Raw genomic sequence first — 22,942 nt, forward strand, 5'->3', positions numbered from 1 at the left:
TTCTAGTTCCGACAATACCTCTATGACCTCACAGGGAATCTCTCTCCATAGGCTGTGATCTCTTAGCCCGAGGATCCTCTCGCTCATTGGATACGAGACAGACAGATCCTCTCTCTCATTGGACATGACATGAGATCTTACAACATGGTACAACAAGGAGCATGCTGTCCTCTGTCCATCACTATACTATACATGCTATGCTCTCATTATATGTTCTGAAAGGCTAGATTGTACACCACTTATTATTGATCAATAGCGCCATCTGGGTGGTTGACTATTGATTAAACGTCTCAGTCTGATGAGAAGTTCAGGATGATAATCGTTGATGGACTTTTTGATTAGTATCGTCAAGGAGCTTTCAATTAAAAGACAGTTGATGTAGCCTATTGCTGCAGAGTATTTACTTGGCAAGGGCCAAACCTCAGCCAACTGGACAAAAAACTGGTTGAATCAATGTTGTTTCCACATCATTTCAACAACAAAAACGTGTGTGAGGATGTTGTAATCAATGTGGGAAAACTGGTTGGATGTTGAAAAAGTCATCAATGTAAGGGAATGTTGTATTTTTTTCACCCAACTTTTAACCTAAATCCAGTGGCATAGTGACATGTTTTGTTGATTTCATCTTGATTTCACGTTCGTTAACATCTCATCCAAAACTAGACATTGAACTGACATCTGTGCCCAGTCCGAGCCCTCGCTTTGTACCACGCCGTCTGGCCCCTAGGCAAGCAGAGTATAAACGATTGCAACTGAATACTGCAGGACATGGTCTGGATCCCCCATACTCAACCAGAACGGGGTCAATACTACAAACAAAGTCGAGACTACAATATATATTTGTTTTTTAATTTGGCGCGGGGGGGGGGGGGTTCAGTTGGTATCATATTCGCCCCTGGTATCACACAAGACATGGAAAATGAGCTTTAAAACAGCAAACAATATCTCTGTCTCATGCAAAATGTGTAAAATTGAGGGAAATTTGATTTAAAATTGCTAAATGTTCTCTACATCAACAAGAGGGGTTGTGAACAGTTTGGGCTCGCATGAGTCGCGACTACGCCAATAAATGACCATATCTATCCGGACATTTGCCACCTAGGAAATGTGTGTCCGGACCTTCTCAAATAGTACCGAGTAACCCTGGTCTAGATAGTTACATGAATTAGCTGGGGTTCATCCAAATTAAGTTGTTGGGCCATGGTTCAGGTTGTTTACGTTAGAGTAACCTACACTCATTAAGTTTAGTGAAATCAGATCCATGATGTTTCCAATCCCAACCAATGGCAGTGAACCGCAGGCACAAATCATTATTAATATACACCTTTCTGCTTGGAGAGGTTTGCACGGTTTTTGCACACGTACATTTCTTGTGTTAGGCTCCACCTAGTGGCCAGAGCTAAGCATTACATTTTTGTTGGTGCATAGGAATTTTACAAAAACATTCTTCTTCCTGTGCATTAATGCATAGAAAAATACAATGGGAAATAAATGACCAATCCATTTGAGATATCCAAACTGGTGGAGAGAGTGCTGGGAAGAGTGAAGGTTGTGAGGCGGGGCTTGTTTAGATTTTTTTTGTGCTTCTGAGGAATAGAAGAAACTGTGTTGCTTCTCACTCGATTTGATACGTTTGAAGTGTCGTGTCTCCTAGGAACCAGTGGTGAATGAAGAAACAGTGGAGAGTTTCTGTTCTTTTGGGTTTTTTGATATGTAGTCTCTCCCTACTCAAGTAGGCGGCAAGTAGCCTAGTGGTTATAGTGTAGAGGCAGTAGGTAACCTAGTGGTTAGAGTGTAGAGGCAGTAGGTAACCTAGTGGTTAGAGTGTGGAGGCAGTAGGTAACCTAGTGGTTATAGTGTTGGACTAGTAACCGAAAGGTTGCAAGCTTGAATCCCTGAGCTGACAAGGTAAAAATCTGTCGTTCTGCTTCTGAACAAGGCAGTTAACCCCCTAGGCCTTCATTGAAAATAGTCATTTGTTCTTAACTGACTTGCCTAGTTAAATGAAGATAAAATAAGTGCAGTTAGGATATAGAGAGTCAGAGCTTTTATCCCAAGACCAATGCAGTGGGATCATTGCAAATCTTTTGGTCATGTAGCAAGAGTTTGCAGAAGGGAGAAGCCGAGATGTGGAAAAAGTCATATTATGTGTTGTAAAAGTGATGAACATGTGACACGTTGCCATTGCGGTGGGAACCATGAAGCCACCTCTTTCGAATGCCCCGCAATGATGAAAGATAATTTGGACAAAGTCAGGGCTGTACAGAACATTTCATAAGCAGCAGCTGTTAAAATGGTTGAGGGTTTGAATGGTGCATCAGAAGAGTCCATTTTAGTGGATAGGCCTACACTGCAGGATGCAGGGGTTGCCTTTCACCAGCAGGATCCGGACATTTTAAAGGTTAAGGAGGTGGATTTTGTGGCTTTTATAGCTGTGGTAATTAATGGCACTGCCAAGGTGGAGAGAAGGTCCAGGAAGATAGAAAACATAGTGGATGCCGCGGAGCGGTTCCCAAGGCTGAAAGATTTCTCAGCGAAGGAGTTACATAGAATATTGGCACAAGCCGTACCACCCCTCTCAGGTCCTCAAGCCTGAGAAGGGAGATATGGAGAATTAAAAGGAAGGAAGTGGGAGTTTTGTTAGTTTTGGCAATGTACTATTTTTATTAGGATTTATTAAGTTAGTTTCACTATTACTTATGGATTTATTTTTGATTTTTTTTAAACCATCCAGCTGGTGGCGGCAATACACCTTTATGGGTTGTAGTCCGCCATAAAACCCACAGAAGAAGAACATTTACTTTAAAAGTGGTCATGTGACTAACTTCTGCAAGCCAAATACGTTTGTTGTTAGCTAATGTGTGAACTGTGAAAATGGAGCCTTTTGGAAGGCTAGTAAACTATTTAGTGTTCCTATCTGCAGTATGGGATGTCGCTCATCTTCAGGACCGTGGAATGCTCTTCCCCCGAGAGTCTTCGTCGCGGGAGATCAAAGAGCTGAATGGGCTGTGGGACTTCAGAGCCGACGTCTCCCACAACAGGAACTTGGGCTTTGAACAGGCTTGGTACAAAAGTCGCCTTGCAGAGGTAAACAGAGAACATCCATTGTTTAATAAACCATATTAACTTTGTAACGTGGATATTGTGTCATAAAATCGTCGCCAATAGTATGTGGACTACGAGAACTATTCTGAACAAACAGGAATCTGCCACTATAACTGATCTTTTTAATGCGTGGTCTATTTGGTGAACATTGATAGGCTAGTCTGGAAACAAAATTATTATCCAATATCTAGTCTGCAAAAAAAAAAAAGTTTATCGGTAGTCTGTTGAAACTTCAAACCAACTAAAAATGTTTGTTTCGCCAAGTCTTTGCATGTATTTTAGCTAATACTTTGTGTAAACTGTCTTAATGATAATTCAAGTCAAAGATTGTAAACATTTGTTCTTATTCATTCTTCACTTTTTTTTCCTCTATTTTTATCCGTTTGTCTAGACCGGTCCAGTGATTGACATGCCAGTGCCTGCCAGCTACAACGACATCACCCAGGATCCAGGGCTGAGGGATTTCATTGGCTGGGTGTGGTATGAGAGAGAGGTGTTGGTACCCTCACGATGGGTGTCTGATGAGGGAACCAGAGTCGTGCTGAGGGTCGGGAGTGCACACTACTACTCAGTGGTCGTGAGTATTTCATAAATCTTCTACCACTTGTTTTCAGCTCCAGTTGACATTCTGTATCACTTGTGTGAAAGCTGTAACTCCACAGCCTCTTACGTGAGTTCATCTGCAATGTACACCCCTCCGTGTGTGTGTGGATAGATAAAAGTCAGAAGTTTACATACACTTAGGTTGGAGTCATTAAAACTCGTTTTTCAACCACTCCACAAATTTCTTGTTAAGAAACTATAGTTTTGGGAAGTCGGTTAGGGCATCTACTTTGTGCATGACACAAGTCATTTTTCCAACAATTGTTTACAGACAGATTATTTCACATATAATTCACTGTTTCACAATTCCAGTGGGTCTGAAGTTTACATAAACTAAGTTAACTGTGCCTTTAAACAGCTTGGAAAATTCCAGAAAATGATGTCATGGCTTTAGAAGCTTCTGATAGGCTAATTAACATAATTTGAGTCAATTGGAGGGAAGGAAGGAGACGTGTTCTGTCTCCTAGAGATGAACGTACTTTGGTGCGAAAAGTGCAAATGAATCCCAGAACAACAGCAAAGGACCTTGTGAAGATGCTGGAGGAAACCGGTACAAAAGTATCTATATCCACAGGTAATAGAGTCCTATATCGACATAACCTGAAAGGCCGCTCAGCAAGGAAGAAGCCACTGCTCCAAAACCACCACCATAAAAAAAATAAAAAACAGACTTCGATTTGTAACTGCACATGGGTACAAAGATTGTACTTTTTAGAGAAATGTCCTCTGGTCTGATGACACAAAAATAGAACTGTTTGGCCATAATGACCATCGTTATGTTTGGAGGAAAAAGGGGGGAGGCTTGCAAGCCGAAGAACACCATCCTAACCGTGAAGCACAGGGGTGGCAGCATCATGTTATGGGGATGCTTTGCTGCATGAGGGACTGGTGCACTTCACAAAATAGATGGCACATGAGGGAGGAAAATTATGTGGATATTTTGAAGTAACTTCTCAAGACATTAGTCAGGAAGTTAAAGCTTGGTTGCAAATGGGTCTTCTTAATGGACAATGACCCAAAGCATACTTCCAAAGTTGTGGCAAAATGGCTTAAGGACAACAAAGTCAAGGTATTGGAGTGGCCATCACAAAGCCCTGACCTCAATCCTATAGAAAATGTGTGGGTAGAACTGAAAAAGCGTGTGCGTGCAAGGAGGCCTACAAACCTGACTCAGTTACACCAGCTCTGTCAGGAAGAATGGGCCAAAATTCACAACTCATTGTCGGAAGCTTGTGGAAGGCTACCCAAAACGTTTGACCAAAGTTAAACAATTTAAAGGCAATGCTACAGAATACTATTTGAGTGTATGTAAACTTCTGACCCGCTGGGAATGTGATGAAAGAAATAAAAGCTGAAATAAATCATTTTCTCCACTATTATTCTGACATGTCACATTCTTAAAATAAAGTGGCGATCCTCACTGACCTAAGACAGGGAATTTTTACTAGGATTAAATGTCAGGAATTGTGAAACTGAGTTCAAATGTATTTGGCTAAGGTGTATGTAAACTTCCGACTTCAACTGTGTGTCACTCATAGAAATAACAGTCCTATATTTCTCACACTTTTTTTTTTTCCATTCCCTGCCAGTGGGTGAATGGAATCAAAATGACAGAGCACGAGGGCGGCCATCTTCCCTTCGAGACTGAGCTGGGTGATGTCCTCCGTAAGGCCCCAGGTGTGGCCTGTAGGATCACCATAGCTGTGAACAACACCCTGACACTCGAGACGTTGCCCCCAGGAACCATTCAACATATAGACGACCCCACCAGGTGAACTGATGACCCCAACACATTTGACTTCATTTCAATGTAAAATATATTAAAATGTGTTTGTTTTTTTGCATAAAATTTTAATTAGGAGGAATCTCACATTGTAAGACACTCATTTTAGATGTTCTGGAGATCAAACCTAGAACGGTTGAGGCTAAGTAAGCATTTCCTGATGGTTTTGAGGGGGGGTATATAAAAAAAAAAATGTTTCGGAATACAAAATGTAAATCTATATATTGTCTACAGGTATCCTGCTGACTATGTTGTCTATATATAGTCTACAGGTATCCTGCTGACTATGTTGTCTATATATAGTCTAAAGGTATCCTGCTGACTATGTTGTCTATATATAGTCTACAGGTATCCTGCTGACTATGTTGTCTATATATAGTCTACAGGTATCCTGCTGACTATGTTGTCTATATATTGTCTACAGGTATCCTGCTGACTATGTTGTCTATATATTGTCTACAGGTATCCTGCTGACTATGTTGTCTATATATTGTCTACAGGTATCCTGCTGACTATGTTGTCTATATATTGTCTACAGGTATCCTGCTGACTATGTTGTCTATATATTGTCTACAGGTATCCTGCTGACTATATTGTGTCTATATATAGTCTACAGGTATCCTGCTGACTATGTTGTCTATATATAGTCTACAGGTATCCTGCTGACTATGTTGTCTATATATAGTCTACAGGTATCCTGCTGACTATATTGTGTCTATATATAGTCTACAGGTATCCTGCTGACTATGTTGTCTATATATAGTCTACAGGTATCCTGCTGACTATGTTGTCTATATATAGTCTACAGGTATCCTGCTGACTATGTTGTCTATATATAGTCTACAGGTATCCTGCTGACTATGTTGTCTATATATAGTCTACAGGTATCCTGCTGACTATGTTGTCTATATATAGTCTACAGGTATCCTGCTGACTATGTTGTCTATATATAGTCTACAGGTATCCTGCTGACTATGTTGTCTATATATAGTCTACAGGTATCCTGCTGACTATGTTGTCTATATATTGTCTACAGGTATCCTGCTGACTATATTGTGTCTATATATAGTCTACAGGTATCCTGCTGACTATATTGTGTCTATATATTGTCTACAGGTATCCTGCCAACTATGTTGTACAAAACACAAACTTTGACTTCTTCAACTATGCTGGTTTGCATCGTCCTGTTCTACTGTATACCACTCCTAAGGCGCATGTTGATGACATCACAGTGCTGACCACCTTTGCTGACAACATTGGTGAGTGCAACAACAACAAAGATTCTCATCCACTTGCTCGAGTGGTAGTTTAGGTCTTTTCATTCCCCAGTTTATCCATACCCTGTTTACACTATCGTGCCGACCAAAACCACACTGTGCTGACTTGGCTAGTTCCTTTTCACATTGTCCTTTTCTGCATGATTCCAGTATCTATGGAATAGTGTGAAAAATGGCACAAGTGTACTAAGGTGTTGGTCTCTCCTGTTCTGCCCTTTTGGTGTAGGGCTCATCAGTTACCAGGTGTCTGTGCTGGGCAGTCCTAATTCCACGCTGAAGGTGACCCTCTCGGACAAAGATGGCCACTCTGTGGCTTCCTCCACTGGACCGTCTGGGGTCCTCAACGTGACGGACGTCAGCCTGTGGTGGCCGTATCTAATGCATGAGAGCCCAGGTTATCTGTATTCTATGGAGGTAAATTGGGTTATGCTGCTAGGCTTAGATGATCCACTGTCTGTTCCGTTTTAGTGTTTGGTTTTTAATTTAACTTTTTATCAAATGTATGAACTACATGACATTTTAATTATACTGAACAAAAATATAAACGCAACATGTAAAGTGTTGGTCCCATGTTTCATGAGCTGAATTAAAAGATCCCAGAAATTTTCCAGACCTACAAAAATATTATTTCTCAAATGTTGTGCACAAATTAGTTTACTTCCCTATTAGTGAAGATAATCCATCCACCTGACAGGTGTGGAATATCAAGAAGCTGATTAAACAGCATGATCATTACACAGGTGCACCTTGTGCTGGGGACAATAAAAGCTCACTCTAAAATGTGCACTTTTGACACACAACACAATGCCACAGATGTCTTGAGAAAGTGTGCAATTGGCATGCTGACTGCAGGAATGTCCACCTCAGCTGTTGCCAGAGAAGGTTAATTTCTCTCTACCATAAGCCGCCACCATCGTTGTTTTAGAGAATTTGGCAGTATGTCCAACCGGCTTCACAACCGCAGACCACGTATCCACACCAGCCCAGAAGCTCCACATCCGGCTTCTTCACCTGCGGGATCGTCTGAGACCAGCCACCCGCACAGCTGATGAAACTGAGTATTTCAGTCTGTAATAAATCCCTTTTGTGGGGAGAACTTATTCTGATTGGCCGGGCCCGGCTCCCCAGTAGGTGGGCCTATGCCCTCTCAGGCCCACCCAATGGCTGCCCCCCTTGCCCATCATGTGAAATCCATAGATTAGGGCCTAATGAATTTATTTAAATTGACTGATTTCCTTATGAAATCATTGAAATTGTTGCGTTTTTATATTTTTGTTCAGTGTACGTTATCTAGAGAAATAAAAGCACTTGCTAAATATTAACTGGTTTGTTCTCGTGCATTACCCTTTTCCGTGTGATGAGTCAACGCTACCATGAACATCGCCTTAGTTTGACAACTCAGCATCACACCGTCCCTACTTCCTGTGTTAATGGAAAGACTCTTGACTGGAACAATCCTCCTGGCTAGGGCCTGTTCATTACAGAATGTAATGCAACATTATAGAATGTTCAGAATCATATTTTCTAGGCTGTATATTTCTATCTGTCGTGCAGATTTGTCATTGTCAGCTCTACTCTTTCCATTTCTATCTGCTACATGGTCCCGTGTGGCTCAGTTGGTAGAGCATGGCGCTTGCAACGCCAGGGTTGTGGGTTCATTCCCCACGGGGGGACCAGGATGAATATGTATGAACTTTCCAATTTGTAAGTCGCTCTGGATAAGAGCGTCAGCTAAATGACTTAAATGTAAATGTACATTCTGAACATTCCACCTCATCTCAATTGTTTCCAGGTTCACATGACGACAGCTAGCGAGGGTTGTGTCTGCGAGGATGTTTATGCTCTGCCTGTGGGAATCCGCACTGTGCAGGTCACCAACACACAGTTCCTCATCAACAACAAACCCTTCTATTTCCACGGAGTCAACAAACATGAGGATGCTGATGTGAGTACCGAGTAGTACCACTAGAGGACAGCAAAACACTGTCAGTTTTGCGTGTAGAACTGGTCTCCGTCCTGCAGGTGTTTAGTTGCATTCCATATTTGCAAAGATATAGAAGTAATGAATGTTGACGCTCATTTAGAAGTTATCGGTTTCTGTGGTTTTTAACAAACTAACTTCAGTTCTGTCATGCGTTTTGGAATTATTTAAAGGGTCAATGGAATTAGGTCTCTTAAGTCTATTAAATGGGTCTCTAACTGTTTCCCCCTGCTTTCTGTGTCTGTGTCTGTGTCAGATCAGAGGGAAGGGCCTGGACTGGCCTCTGATTGTGAAGGATTTTAACCTGTTGAAGTGGCTAGGGGCCAACTCGTTCAGGACCAGTCACTACCCTTACGCTGAGGAGATCCTGCAGATGGCAGACCGCCATGGCATTGTGGTCATTGACGAGTGTCCCGGGGTGGGCATCAAAGACATGTAAGTTATATTGTATTTGTCACATGCTCCGAATACAACCGGTGTAGACCTTACTGTGAAATGCTTACTTACAAGCCCTTAACCAACAATGCAGTTCAAGAAATAGAGTTAAGAAAATATTTACATAATAAACTAAAGTAAAAAAATTTACGTATCAAGAACATTACATAACAAAAACGAGGCTATGTACAGGGGGTACCGAGTCAATGTGCAGAATTAGTCCTGGTAATTTATAAAGTGACTATGCATAGATAATAAACAGCGAGTAGCAGCAGTGTAAAAACAAAGGAGCGGGTGTCCATTAGATTAATTGTTCAGCATTCTTATGGCTTGGTTGTTCAGGTGCCTTTTGGTCCTAGACTTGGCGCTCCGGTACCGATTGCCGTGCGGTAGCAGAGAGAACAGTGTATGACTTGGGTAACTGGGACTTCCTCTGACACCGCCTGGTATAGAGGTCCTGGATGGCAGGAAGCTTGGCCCCAGTGATGTACTGGGCCGTACGCACTACCTTCTGTAACGCCTTACAGTCAGATGCTGAGCAGTTTCCATACCAAGCGTGATGCAACCAGTCAGGATGCTCTCGATGGTGCAGCTGTAGAACTTTTTGAGGATCTGGGGACCCATGCCAAATCTTTTCAGTCTCCTGAGGGGGAAAAGGTGTTGTCGTGGCCTCTTCACAACTGTCTTGGTGTGTTTGGACCATGATAGTTTGATGTGGACACCAAGGAACTTGAAACTCTTGACCCGCTCCACTACAGCCCCTTCGACGTTAATGTTTTCCTGTAGTCCACGATCAGCTCCTTTTGTCTTGCTCACATTGAGGGAGCGGTTGTTGTCCTGGCACCACACAACCAGGTCTCATTGTTGTCGGTGATCAGGCTTACTACTTGTGTTGTCAGCAAACGTAAGGATGGTGTTGGAGTCGTGCTTGGCCATGCAGTTGTGGGTGAAGTCCAGGATCCAGTTGCAGAGGGAGGTGTTTAGTCCCAGGGTCCTTAGCTTAGTGACGAGCTTCATTGGCACTATGGTGTTGAACGCTGAACTGTAGTCAATGAACAGCATTCTCACATAGGTGTTCCTTTTGTTCGGGTGTGAAAGGACGGTGTGGAGTACAATAGACATTGCGTCATATGTGGATCTGTTGTGGCGGATTGCAGTGGGTGTAAGGTTTCCAGCATGATGGTGCTGATGTGAGCCATGACCAGCCTTTCAAAGCACGTCTTGGCTACTGACGTGAGTGCTACGGGCGGTAATCATTTAGGCGGATTACCTTCGATTATTTTTATTTATTTATTTTTTGCGCATTGCTATGTTGACAGTTTCTGTGACCTCTAAAGGGTCAAAAGTTACACGTTCCCCAGGGATATATTCATTCAGACGATTTATTTAGAAAAACATTTCTTAAACGGAAGCAAATGGAACGATACGGGGAGGGGCATACCTGAATTTGTCCAATTTTTTAAACGTTTGTTTTTCCTCTGTTTGCTTTCATTTGGTTTGTAAACTGTTTCTGTAATGAATACACCTCTGGTGTAACATTTTTGAAGAGAACTTTAGGTGTTTTTCACACGGAACTGCGTGCCAGACATTTTTAAAAACACATTTTTTTAAAGCTTGCGTGCATGTCTTTACCATTAACTCCTCAGTTGTTAATGGCCGGTTGTTAAGTTTATATACCACATAAAACAGAGCAATATATAATATCAATGCTCAGGCTTTACATCATGGATAGAATCTAGCGTCAGGTCTTCTGTGTCTCCGGGACAGCCATTAACCCTGTCCTCTCTCTCATCCCCCAGCCGTAGTTTTGGGAACGCCTCCCTGTCTCATCACCTGGCGGTCATGGACGAACTGGTGAGAAGGGACAAGAATCACGCCTCCGTGGTCATGTGGTCTGTAGCCAATGAGCCGGCCGCTGAGATGCCCCCTGCCGGATTATATTTCAAGTAAGAGAACGTTTAGCATTCATTCACTTTCCGTGAATGTGGGTCCTTGTTATTTTAAAATGCACATTCACGTTATGATGGAGTGATGTTGTAGTGAACAGATTGTCAGTTAAAAACGAACTTCCGCTTCTCACATGAACGTGTCATTGGTGATGTCATAAAGGAAGAGAAACGGAGCAGTATGGTGACCTCATAGAGGAAAGGAAACGGAGCAGTAATGGTGACCTCATAGAGGAAAGGAAACGGAGCATTAGTTTGTTGTGGTTGCTTACACACTTATGCAGAATTTGGCTCATTGTGTCAACTCTACACACAAGCCAAATAAGACACAACACTTGTCAAAACACACATTTCTATGTCAAAACACACGTCTGTCAAAATGAAACTCTGCAATTAAAACAATCCTTTTTCAAAATGGCATTTTTGCAACAAAATAACACGCATGCACCAATTTTGAATTACTCTTTCATAGCAGCAACACACTGATGTACTTTATACAACACACTGCTGTCTTTAGTACTTTGTAAACCTTCTCATACAGGCTTCTGTGAAAGATTGCTCCAGTGCAGGACATCTACTCACATTTCAATGAACACAAACATAGAAAGGCTTCAGAAAAAATATATGTACAGCTTATTATTTTTGCCATTGCGCGTTTATACAACAACAAAAAAACACAAAGTAAGGTAGAATTACAGTACAGTAATCAATATGTTACTGTAAACTCATGGAAACAAAAAGAAATACAGTGCAATGATTTAAAAAAAATTGTATTGGGTGGGGTGGGTGGTTTATGGATCCCGTCTTCTGTTAGGGTCTGGCAACATCACCTCATCCACATCACAAGCCATGTCATCCCTGGCTAGGCAACGAGGAAGATATCGCCTTGTATCCAACCCTGGACTGATCCATCTCAATGTTCTCTGCATGCCTCTTCCATTGCTTGCAGATGAGGCAGGCGGTCATGTGGTTGGCGGTCATACACTTTCCAAACGCCAAGACGAAAATAATTTCTTCAATCGGCTTGATAAATGGGGAGTAAGGGGGCAAGTATACAACTGTGACGTTATTGTGGTTGGTGAACCAGTCCCTGACCAGAGCAGCCCGGTTATGAAACTAACATTATCCCAGTTGACGACAAACCTGTGCTGCTCTGGTCCGTCCTGTACAGCTGCATTATGTAGTGCATCCAGACATATGATGATGTATTGTAGGGACCTGGGGTGGTGATGGAGAACTCCTTGCAGACTAATGGTGTCACACATGGTGATATTTCCCCCCCACGCTGCCCAGGGACATTCACAACGGCTCTTTATCCTATAGCATTGGGGTCAGACGCATTCAGTCAAAACTACAAGCTACAGGTAAGGCAGGTGCTCGACCCCTGCCTAGTATACATACTGCTTAGTCTGAATGTATCTATGCAGTGCCAGTAGGACACAATCTAATGCCATTACAGTGTAGTACAGTGACACTTACATGCACGTAGTCATAGCGAAGATCTTTGACTCTTAATGCTGTTCCTCTCAAATAGAACCCTGTACAGCTGCTTCATTGTAAGTTGGTGTTGACACAAGATGTGGCAGAGGGTCAACATACTGACACGGTTGATTATTATGGGATGTTGTGTGATCTGCGCTGATTTGTTCTGGTAGTTGATGTATGATGGTGGTGTTTGCCAACACTAGATTGACAACGGCCAGTTCCTGTTCCTGGTGAAACCGACGTTTCCTTCCACCCTCAGGAGGTCGTTTGGGAGTTCTGTAGAAAAATGCAAGAATATGATGTCATTGGCTTGGTTCTTTACATACTGTACACGGTAACATCACAACTGTATTACAATGTACTTCACAGTACTATACCTATTTGTTTTGTTCACTGAGGAGCGTAGACCTAATATTGTAGGACTACATTGTACTGTGATGCAGAATGACGTGCAACAATTCCATAGGTACAGTCTAGTGTAGAACGTTGAAGTTCCTGTTCTCCAGTCTAAATGTCCGTATTATGGATGCTACCGTGTAGCGACTCGGGTTGGGCTGGACTCGGGTTGGGCTGGACTCGGGTTGGGCTGGACTCGGGTTGGGCTGGACTCGGGTTGGGCTGGACTCGGGTTGGGCTGGACTCGGGTTGGGCTGGACTCGGGTTGGGCTGGACTCGGGTTGGACTCGGGTTGGGCTGGACTCGGGTTGGGCTGGGGCTGGACTCGGGTTGGGCTGGACTCTCTGACTCGAGGTGCGCTTACCTGAGGTCTATTTGTAGTGGTGAGGCTCAGACTAATTGGTGTTCAAATACTGTAGAAGTGTTTTTGTGTGTGGGTGTTGCCAAGTTCAGGTATGTTTTGCATTTTGAATAGAAGTGTTTTATCAATGATTGCAAGAGATTTTAATTCTTGAACGAAGTGTCTAATGTAAGAAACGGTGTGTAGTGTGTTGCAGGAAATTTTTGTACTTTTGATGACTTGTTTTTAAGGCATGGTTACAAAAGTCTTCATGCTTTTGTCTAAGCATTCACTTTCAGTGTGTAAACAATCGGCAAAAACTATAACGGTGACGTCATAGAGGAAGGGGAACAGCATAACAGAGATTGTAGGTTTTGTTTTTATTGGAGGACTATCTAGCATTACGTCATAGAGGAAGGGAAACGGATCATAACAGATTTTGACCTTTATTAACTAGGCAAGTCAGTTAAGAACAAATTCTTATTTTCAATGACGGCCTGGGAGTGCCTTGGAACACTGCCTTGTTCAGGGTCAGTGACAGGTTTTTACCTTGTCAGCCCGGGGAATATGATCTTGCAACCTTTCGGTTACTAGTCCAACGCTCTAATCACTAGACTTCCTGCCGCCCCAAAGATTGTAGGCTGTGTTCTTATTGGGGATTACTCAGTACTGCTTGAGGGGGGGGTGAACCGGGCAAGACCTTGAAGGCTACAATTTCCAAGGTATTTCAAGCAGCGTTGGTATTTACTTTACATCTGTAAAACCCACGTATGTGAGTGGGTGTGTACTTTGCATGCTTATTCATCAGATGGGAGAGAAGTGTATGGGTGCGTCTGAGCATGTCCTGGTAGAATGGATTGCTGTCATGTGGAATGCAGTCCGAGTACTAGTGAACCCTGCCATTCAAAGAGCAGTTGTAGGTGTCCTTTATCATTGAATCACAGCCTACTTCGCCAAACGGGTGGTGATTTAACAAGCGCATTCGCAAAACGAGCATTGTCGTTGCACCAATGTGTACCTAACCATAAACATCAACGTGACAGACCGACAAGCAAACGGCAGGAATTTCCTCCATAAAGTTTCTTGACGTTACAATACTTGACTATGTATCATAGTCAACAAAGAGAGTCTGATACTGTGAGACTGAGTTTGTATCAGTCTGATACTGTGAGACTGAGTTTGTATCAGTCTGATACTGTGAGTAGAGGTCTACCTATTTATTGGACGACCAAAAAAAGCTGATACCGATTAATCGGACGATTTTTATATATATATATATTTGTTGTGTGTGTAATGATGACAATTACAACAATACTGAATGAACACTTTTATTTTAACTTAATATAATACATCAATAAAATTATTTAGTCTCAAATAAATAATGAAACATGCTCAATTTGGTTTAAATAATGAAAAAACAAAGTGTTGGAGAAGAAAGTAAAAGTGCAATATGTGCCATGTAAAAAAGTTTACGTTTAGGTTCCTTGCTCAGAACATGAGAACATATGAAAGCTGGTGGTTCCTTTTAACATGAGTCTTCAATATTCCCAGGTAAGAAGTTTTAGGTTGTAGTTATTATAGGAATTATAGGACTATTTCTCTCTCTACCATTTGTATTTCATTTACCTTTGACTATTGGATGTTCTTATAGGCACTATAGTATTGCCAGCCTAATCTCAGGAGTTGAGAGGCTTGAAGCATTGCGAAGAGCTGCTGGCAAACGCAGTAAAGTACTGTTTTAATGAATGCTTACGAGCCTGCTGCTGCTTACCACCGCTCAGACTGCTCTATCAAATCATAGACTTAATAACACAAATACGAGCCTTAGGTCATTAATATGGTCAAATCCAGAAACTATCATTTAGGAAACAAAACGTTTATTCTTTCAGTGAAATAAAGAACCGCTCTATTTAATCTAATGGATGGCATCACTAAGTCTAAATATAACTGTTACATTGCACAACCTTCAATGTTATGTCATAATTATGTACAATTCTGGCAAATTACTTCGCAACGAGCCAGGCGGCCCAAACTGTTGCATATACTCTGACTCTGCGTGCAATGAATGCAAGAGAAGTGACACAATTTCCCTAGTTTAATATTGCCTGCTAACATGAATTTCTTAACTAAACATGCAGGTTTAAAATAATATATACTTCTGTGTATTGATTTTAAGAAAGGCATTGATGTTTATGGTTAGGTACATTCGTGTAACGATTGATTTTTTTTTTCCGCAAATGCGCTTTTGTTAAATCATCCCCCCGTTTTGGCGAAGTTGGCTGTCTTTGTTAGGAAGAAATTGTCTACACACAGTTCGCAACGAGCCAGACGGCCCAAACTGCTGCATATACCCTGACTCTGTTGCACAGAACGCAAGGGAAGTGACACAATTTCCCTAGTTAAAAGAAATTCATGTTAGCAGGCAATATTAACTAAATATGCAGGTTTAAAAATATATACTTGTGTATTGATATTTATGTTTAGGTACACGTTGGTGCAACGACAGTGCTTTTTTTGCGACTGCGCTTGTTAATTCACCCGTTTGGCGAAGTAGGCTGTGATTCATTGATAAATTAACAGGCACTGCATCGATTATATGCAACACAGGACAAGCTAGATAAACTAGTAATATCATCAACCATGTGTAGTGATTATGTTAAGATTGCTTTTTTTTAATAAGATAAGTTTAATGCTAGCTAGCAACTTACCTTGGCTCCTTGCCGCACTCGCATAACAGGTAGTCAACCTGCCACGCAGTCTCCTCGTGGAGTGCAATGTAATCGGCCATGATCGGTGTCCACAAATGCCGATTTACCGTTTTTTTTTTATTTATTTTTTTAATAACTTAATCGGCCATTCCGATTAATCGGTCGACCTCTAACTGTGAGACTGAGTTTGTATCATAGTCAACAAAGACAACCTCGCAGTATCAGACTTCCAGACTCATTTTCTTCTTCCAGGTCCTTCCTCACGAAGTCCATCTGTATCCTGACCCCCTACCCCGTCTTGGAACAGGGAAACCATTGCTCTCTCTAAATGTTTTTGTTTGTCTTTTTCAGGACACTGATAGCTCATACCAAATCTCTGGATGTCACTCGACCGGTCACGTTTATCACCGCCAGTAACTTCGCCAGGGACAAGGGGGTGAGATGGCACTGTTTCTCTTATGTTTATGAAGGATTATTCACCGAACTATGGCTTTCTCAATTTGCTTGTCCTCGATTCCTCTCCTTCTCCAAACTTATTGCATGAGGTCAGAGGGAATTGTGGACCTCTTCCAAGACGTTTTTCAAAGTAGAGGATCTGAGGAATCGAGGAAAGACTAACTGAACCTTTGACTGTGCTTGTTGCCAAAATATAGCTTTTTTTTTTTCTTTTTTTTTTTAAAGGCATACCTATGCCCTGATTCAATCATCCTGGCTCACTGAGGTCTGCCTCTGCAGCCACAGTGACTCCCTGCTGCAGATAACTCTATAAGAGGAATGTTTTACTGACTCTGTTCCACTCAGACTTACCAGACATAGTTTATCAGTGACTAAACTAAGCACAGTTATGACCATAACATTCCATACATTACTATGGCAATTCAATGCCAATGAAGAGATATATATATATATATATATCGTAACAAGGACCGCAACACTGAACCAGTAGTTCTATTTCTTCTTCTCCCGTTGAAAACCGTCGATACATAGGCGCCATTTTAATTATGACCGTAACGTTCCATACATTTACAAGGGCAATTCAATACCAATGAAGTTGTAGTTGGAACACCGTAACACTGCTTCCCCCCCCCCCCCCCCACAAGGCTCCCTATGTGGATGTGATCTGTGTGAACAGTTACTTCTCCTGGTACAGTGACCCGGGTCACCTGGAGGTCATCCCCTTCCAGCTCAACACCCAGTTTGAGAACTGGTACGGGAAGTACCAGAAACCCATCATCCAGAGTGAATACGGAGCCGATGTGGTTCCGGGACTGCACACGGTGAGTGTTCCGGAACTACTTTAATGTTCTACGTTCCGTGTCATGTTCTTTACAGAACAGAAACAGGCTTTGAATTTTATTTTTTATAACATAAGGTATTGTCTAAAGCAAACAGACATGTGCTTGTTAAGATTGCAAGATCTCTTTTTGAGGCGAACAATAGTCTGGATACCATTGTGTCAAATGTGCTTGAACATAGACCTCTGTCAAGCACCTACCCAGGCTTGAACAAAGACCTCTGTCAAGCACCTACCCAGGCTTGAACACTGGTTGAAACCTATGAATTGAAAGTTAAGTGGTTGAGCTTGAGTGATCAATGGAAATAAAAGGTTGTCTTTTTTCCCCCCCTCCCAGGATCCTCCCATGATGTTCACTGAGGAATACCAGAAAATAGTGTTAAAAAACTACCACGATGTGTTTGACCAGAAGAGGAAGGAGTATGTCATTGGAGAGCTCATCTGGAACTTTGCTGACTTCATGACGGCACAAAGTAAGGAGGAATTCCTAAAAACCTGTCGTTATGACGACCGTTCTTGTAAAAACCTACCCATTGAAGCTGGTTGTCATGCTGGTTGTCAAGCCTTTGCTTGTTTAGCTAATATTGACTCTTTACTCGGGGGGGGCTTCGATTCAATCCGTATCGCAGAAGTTCAGCGCTATAGCGCGATTTTCTTTTTAAATTGAAAGGGAATGTTCCAGCGTTAGCAGAGACTAAATTCATGGTGAACTGCATTGCAGTATGTCGGCTCAACCGGAAATTACTTTTTTCCCCCAACTGTATTGCGATGAACTTCCACCATACGGATTGAATGAAGACGGAGTTAGTCGTCGTGGGGGCGGCGGGAGTTAGTCGTCGTGGGGGCGGCGGGAGTTAGTCGTCGTGGGGGCGGCGGGAGTTAGTCGTCGTGGGGGCGGCGGGAGTTAGTCGTCGTGGGGGCGGCGGGAGTTAGTCGTCGTGGGGGCGGCGGGAGTTAGTCGTCGTGGGGGCGGCGGGAGTTAGTCGTCGTGGGGGGCGGTTCATGAAAACGTGCTGATATTGATGTGAATTATATTTTAAAGCTCTGAGTCAGCAGGAATGGGTGTGGCACACAAGGAGAATTTACACCAGGAATCATCAACTTGATTCAGCCGCGGGCCGGTTTTCTTTCTTGAGCGGATGGTTAGGGGACCGGAACATAATTACAAAATCATTTGTAGACTATAAATTGACCGCAAGAAGCCCAAACATTTTGATTTAAAATATAATAATTTCATACCTTGCTTACATTTTGTATATGATCACATCTCTGTACCATGCGTGGGAATACTTCAGAACAGAATTCTAAAATTAAAATCACTTGCCGCTGATTTGCTGATGTTTTTACTAGGGCCGGGATGATGTCAGTATCGCAATACTCGTTAGTATCGTGGCAAGGAAACAAAACCCAAAATAAAATATGAATCGAAACACGAAGCCGATTTTCACTTCTTCTTTAAGGAAAACAGCCCTGATGTTGGAAACAAACATGTCATCCAGAGTCACATTTTAATTATTTTCCGAGCTATAGCACACAATATTTTACAGAGCAGGTTTTTAAAGGTCAGACTTCGGTTTGCTTCGTGTTTTAATATTTACCACGGAAAATAACATTGCGACACTGGTATCGTCCTGGCCCTAGTTTTTTAGTATTTTATATCCCAAAAATGTAAATGAATTTTAACAAATTCCAAATGCAAGCTTCATAAGTGATTAAATTTCAAGCCGTTTTGACATACTAAAAGACCTGTAGACCTATGCTAGTAATTGTTGATTGATGTCCCATTTGCTTATGAGCTTGCAAAGTAAACAGTTCATATTCTTGATAAACCAAACTATTTTTTTGGGAGCTGCATATTTATTTATGGAAATCCTCTCTCACAATGTGATGTTTGTTCAGAACCCGAGCCAATAGCTGTACAGCAAATCAACAATCTGTTCGCTAGCTGAGTGGTTTTCAAACTGTCTGACCTGCGGAAAAAGAAACTGGATCAAAGCATCACAAAGCTGCCCAATTGGAACCTGTCATTACAGCCATAAACGGCAATGCATTTTCAAAACTTAAGATACAGAAATAAATAGTGTAACATCTGCATTATTTTGTTGTTGCTGAAAGTCATTCATGTTAGCAGTCAATATCAGTTCTCTGGAGTCCAGAGCAAGCATTTACACGGCCTGCGTCTATGCAGTGGAGGTTGCAGGATCAGATGGGACAGCATGGTCTGTCTGCACATTATCACTTTGGACAGCCTGGTCTCGTAGACTAGATGTAACAGTACGGGACACTCAAATTAGTATATGTTTTTTATGGTCCGTGATGTAAAAGTACTACTTAAGTAGTTTTTGGGGGGTATCTGTACTTTACTATTTATATTTTTGATTACTTTTTACTCCATACATTTTCCCTGACACCCAAAAGTACTTGTTACATTTTGAATGCTTAGCAGGACAGGAGAATGGTCCAATTTACACGCGTATCAAGAGAGCATCCCTGATCTACTGTACCCTACTGCCTCTGCTCTGGCTGACTCACTAAACATGAATGCTTTGTTTGTAGATTATGTCTGAGTGTGCCCCTGGCTATCCATAAATTGAAGAAAAACATGAATACTCTGCCATCTGGTTTGCTTAATATAAGCAATTTGAAATTATCTATACTTTTACTTTTGATACATATATATTATATTTATAGTATATTTAAAACAAAATACTTTTACTCAAGTAGTATTTTACTGGGTGACTTTCACGTTTACTTGAGTCATTTTCTATTAAGCTGTCTTTACTTAAGTATGACAGTTTGGTACTTTTTCCACCTTCATGAAACTACTTAGCCTACATTTTGAAAGCAACAGCAGAAGCTTCAAGGCATCTTCCCAATTTAAGTAGCCTAGTTTTGTTGTTTGGCTACTTCTTCCAATGCATTGTGGAAAAGTGTGCATCGAATTCTACTAGATGAAGAGCTGATATGAGGAACATCCTGACATTTTATTAAACCATACTGGATTTTTTCAAAATTTGAATACTATTATAAACATTACATTTTCGCATACCGAGAATGCGTCATCAAATTTTATTTGTCACATGCGCCAAATACAACAGTTGTAGACCTTACAGTGAAATGCTTACTTACGAGCCCTTAACCATAAAACTGTATTCAGGACAAAAGGTGAATTGCTTTCTCACATTTTAGTGCCTTGTTGCAAACAGGATGCATGTTCTGGATATTTGTATTCTGTACAGGCTTCCTTTTCACTCTGGCAATTAGGTTAGTATTGTGGAGTAACTACAATGCTGTTGATCCATCCTCAGTTTTCTCTTCTCACAGCCATTGAACTCTAACTATTTTAAAGTCACCATCGGCCTCATGGTGACATTCCTGAGCGGTTTCCTTCCTCTTCGGCAATTGAGTTAGGAAGGACACCTGTATCTTTGTAGTGAATGGGTGTATTGATACACCATCCAAAGTGCAATTAATAACTTCACCATGCTAAAAGGGATATTCAATGTAAAAAATAAAATTAAAATATCTACCAATGGGTGCCCCCCTTTGCGAGGCGTTGGATAAACTTCCTGGTCTCTGTGGTTGAATCTGTTTATTGAAATTCACTGCTCGGCTGAGTGACGTTACAGATAATTGTATCTGGAGTACAGAGATGAGTCGATGCAACTTATTATGTGACTTGTTAAGCACAGTTTTACTCCTGAACTTATTTCAGCTTGCAATTACAAAGGGGTTAAATACTTTGACTCACGATATGTCAGCTTTTCATTTGTAATTTAATTTTGAGAGGAAAAAAATGAAAAACATAATTCTGCTTTGACATTATGGTGTATTTTGTGTGGGCCAGTGATGTCGAATCCATTAAGTGCAGGCTGTAACACAACAACGTGGACAAAGGGGTGTGAATACTTTCTGAAGGCACTGTGTGCTCCAGTCAGACTACTCCAGTCATGTGACTTGAGTCTACACCTCTGGAATTTGGCATTGAATTTGTCGATAGTTCCCCTGTTTGCTTCCCGGGGCGGCAGGTAGCCTAGTGGTTAGTGTTGGACCATTAACCGAAAGGTTGCGAGATCGAATCCCCCGAGCTGACGAGGTAAAAATCTGTCGTACTGAACAAGGCAGTTAACCCACTGTTCCAAGGTCGTCATTGTAAATAAGAATTTGTTCTTAACTGACTTGCCTAGTTAAATGAAAAAATTGCTTGTATTCTGTACAGATCTATAGTTTTTCTCTATACTTTGATAGCTGAAACAAGCACTCAGGGAAATTAACCTTTTATCTCTCTCCTCTGCAGCGGTGTTCCGCGTGGTGGGCAACAGGAAGGGAATCTTCAGCCGGCAGAGGCAGCCCAAAGCTGGGGCCTTCCTCCTGAGGGAGAGGTACTGGAGGCTGGCCAATGAGACTGGCCTGCTGCCCACCTGGTCCAGGTACCCCTGCTACCTGGCTACATACCCCTGACACACCTGGGTCGTATTCATTAGCGCAGAACCCTGCACATTATAACACAACATTTTCTAGACGATTTTAACCGAAAACAAGCATGTCTTATTTGACGAGTCCAGGTAGTCCTCTGTTTTGTTCCGTTTGGTGTCTAACACCAACCTGTATGGAGCAGACTGCGTGACGACTAGAACGCTATGAAGGCCACAGCACATAATTACCAGAACCAACTGGATCAATGGCTGCGTTTACACAAGCAGCTCAATTCTGATTTTTTTTTTTTTCACTAATTGGTCAAATGACCAATTAGATCTGATTTTAAGTGGAAGAATGATCAGAATTGGTGTGCCTGTGTAAACGCAGCTATTCCTGTGCGACCCTTTGCTCAGACGTAAGATCTGCCAGGCGTCAGCAACAACGCCTGGGTAGGTATTTTACCTGTCCGCTAACCACATATGTTATAGCAATCTGTCAGTCAATGGGTGGATTTGATTATGCTGAGCTGCAGGACAAGGGTCTATGGCTCGTGACGTGAACGATCAAAAGGAGTGTCCTTCTCAAATCAAACAGTAATCTGCGCTGTTCGGTCATGTTCGTTTTCATTCGGAAGGCGGATAGTGTTTTTATCAAAAGCAATCACTTTTGCATTGTGAAAACACAGAATCCTACTCATTACTCCCATGTCCTTAACCGGTTCCGAAACCAATGCAATCATCACCCGGTGCAAAACACGCCTACCCGGGCCAGATTAATCAAATGCCCTCATTTGAGACAGTCGATGACTTGGCACACAACCGTTGGTTACAACGTCTGTCTTGCCTCTTTTTGTCATTCAGGGATCAACCAGTTATATACATGAATGTGAATCATGATGCTGTTCAGTGTAAATAAATGGGAATGTGATGTAAGAAAAAATATGATTTGTTTTTACTCTTGTCTTTATATTTGTATTAATCTTAGGACTTTATTCAGTCTGAATCGCTGTATCAGATTGTGTGATAGAAATGTAAAGGACATATGCAGTGTTTACCGTGGACATACAGTCCATTCAGAAACTATTCAGACCCCGTGACTTTTTCCACATTTTGTTAAATTACAGCCTGATTCTAAAATGGATTACGTAGTCTTCCCCCCCATCAATATACA

At 41.8% G+C, this 22,942-nt stretch overlaps 1 protein-coding gene across 1 annotated transcript; it reads left to right on the forward strand.

Annotated features, from left to right (window-relative positions):
• Positions 1-2,784: 2,784 nt before the first annotated feature.
• Positions 2,785-22,711, forward strand: LOC139537877 (beta-glucuronidase-like). The gene is made up of 12 exons (XM_071339739.1): positions 2,785-3,087; positions 3,497-3,682; positions 5,298-5,479; positions 6,608-6,750; positions 6,995-7,182; positions 8,561-8,713; positions 9,006-9,184; positions 10,984-11,130; positions 16,411-16,495; positions 17,160-17,336; positions 17,691-17,826; positions 21,651-22,711. The coding sequence occupies exons 1-12, from the start codon at positions 2,875-2,877 to the stop codon at positions 21,812-21,814; spliced, it is 1,953 nt and encodes a 650-aa protein (XP_071195840.1). The 5' UTR covers positions 2,785-2,874; the 3' UTR covers positions 21,815-22,711.
• The last annotated feature ends 231 nt before the right edge of the window (positions 22,712-22,942 follow it).

Source organism: Salvelinus alpinus, chromosome 13 (assembly GCF_045679555.1).
Source record: "Salvelinus alpinus chromosome 13, SLU_Salpinus.1, whole genome shotgun sequence".
In the NCBI taxonomy this organism is placed as follows: domain Eukaryota; kingdom Metazoa; phylum Chordata; class Actinopteri; order Salmoniformes; family Salmonidae; genus Salvelinus; species Salvelinus alpinus.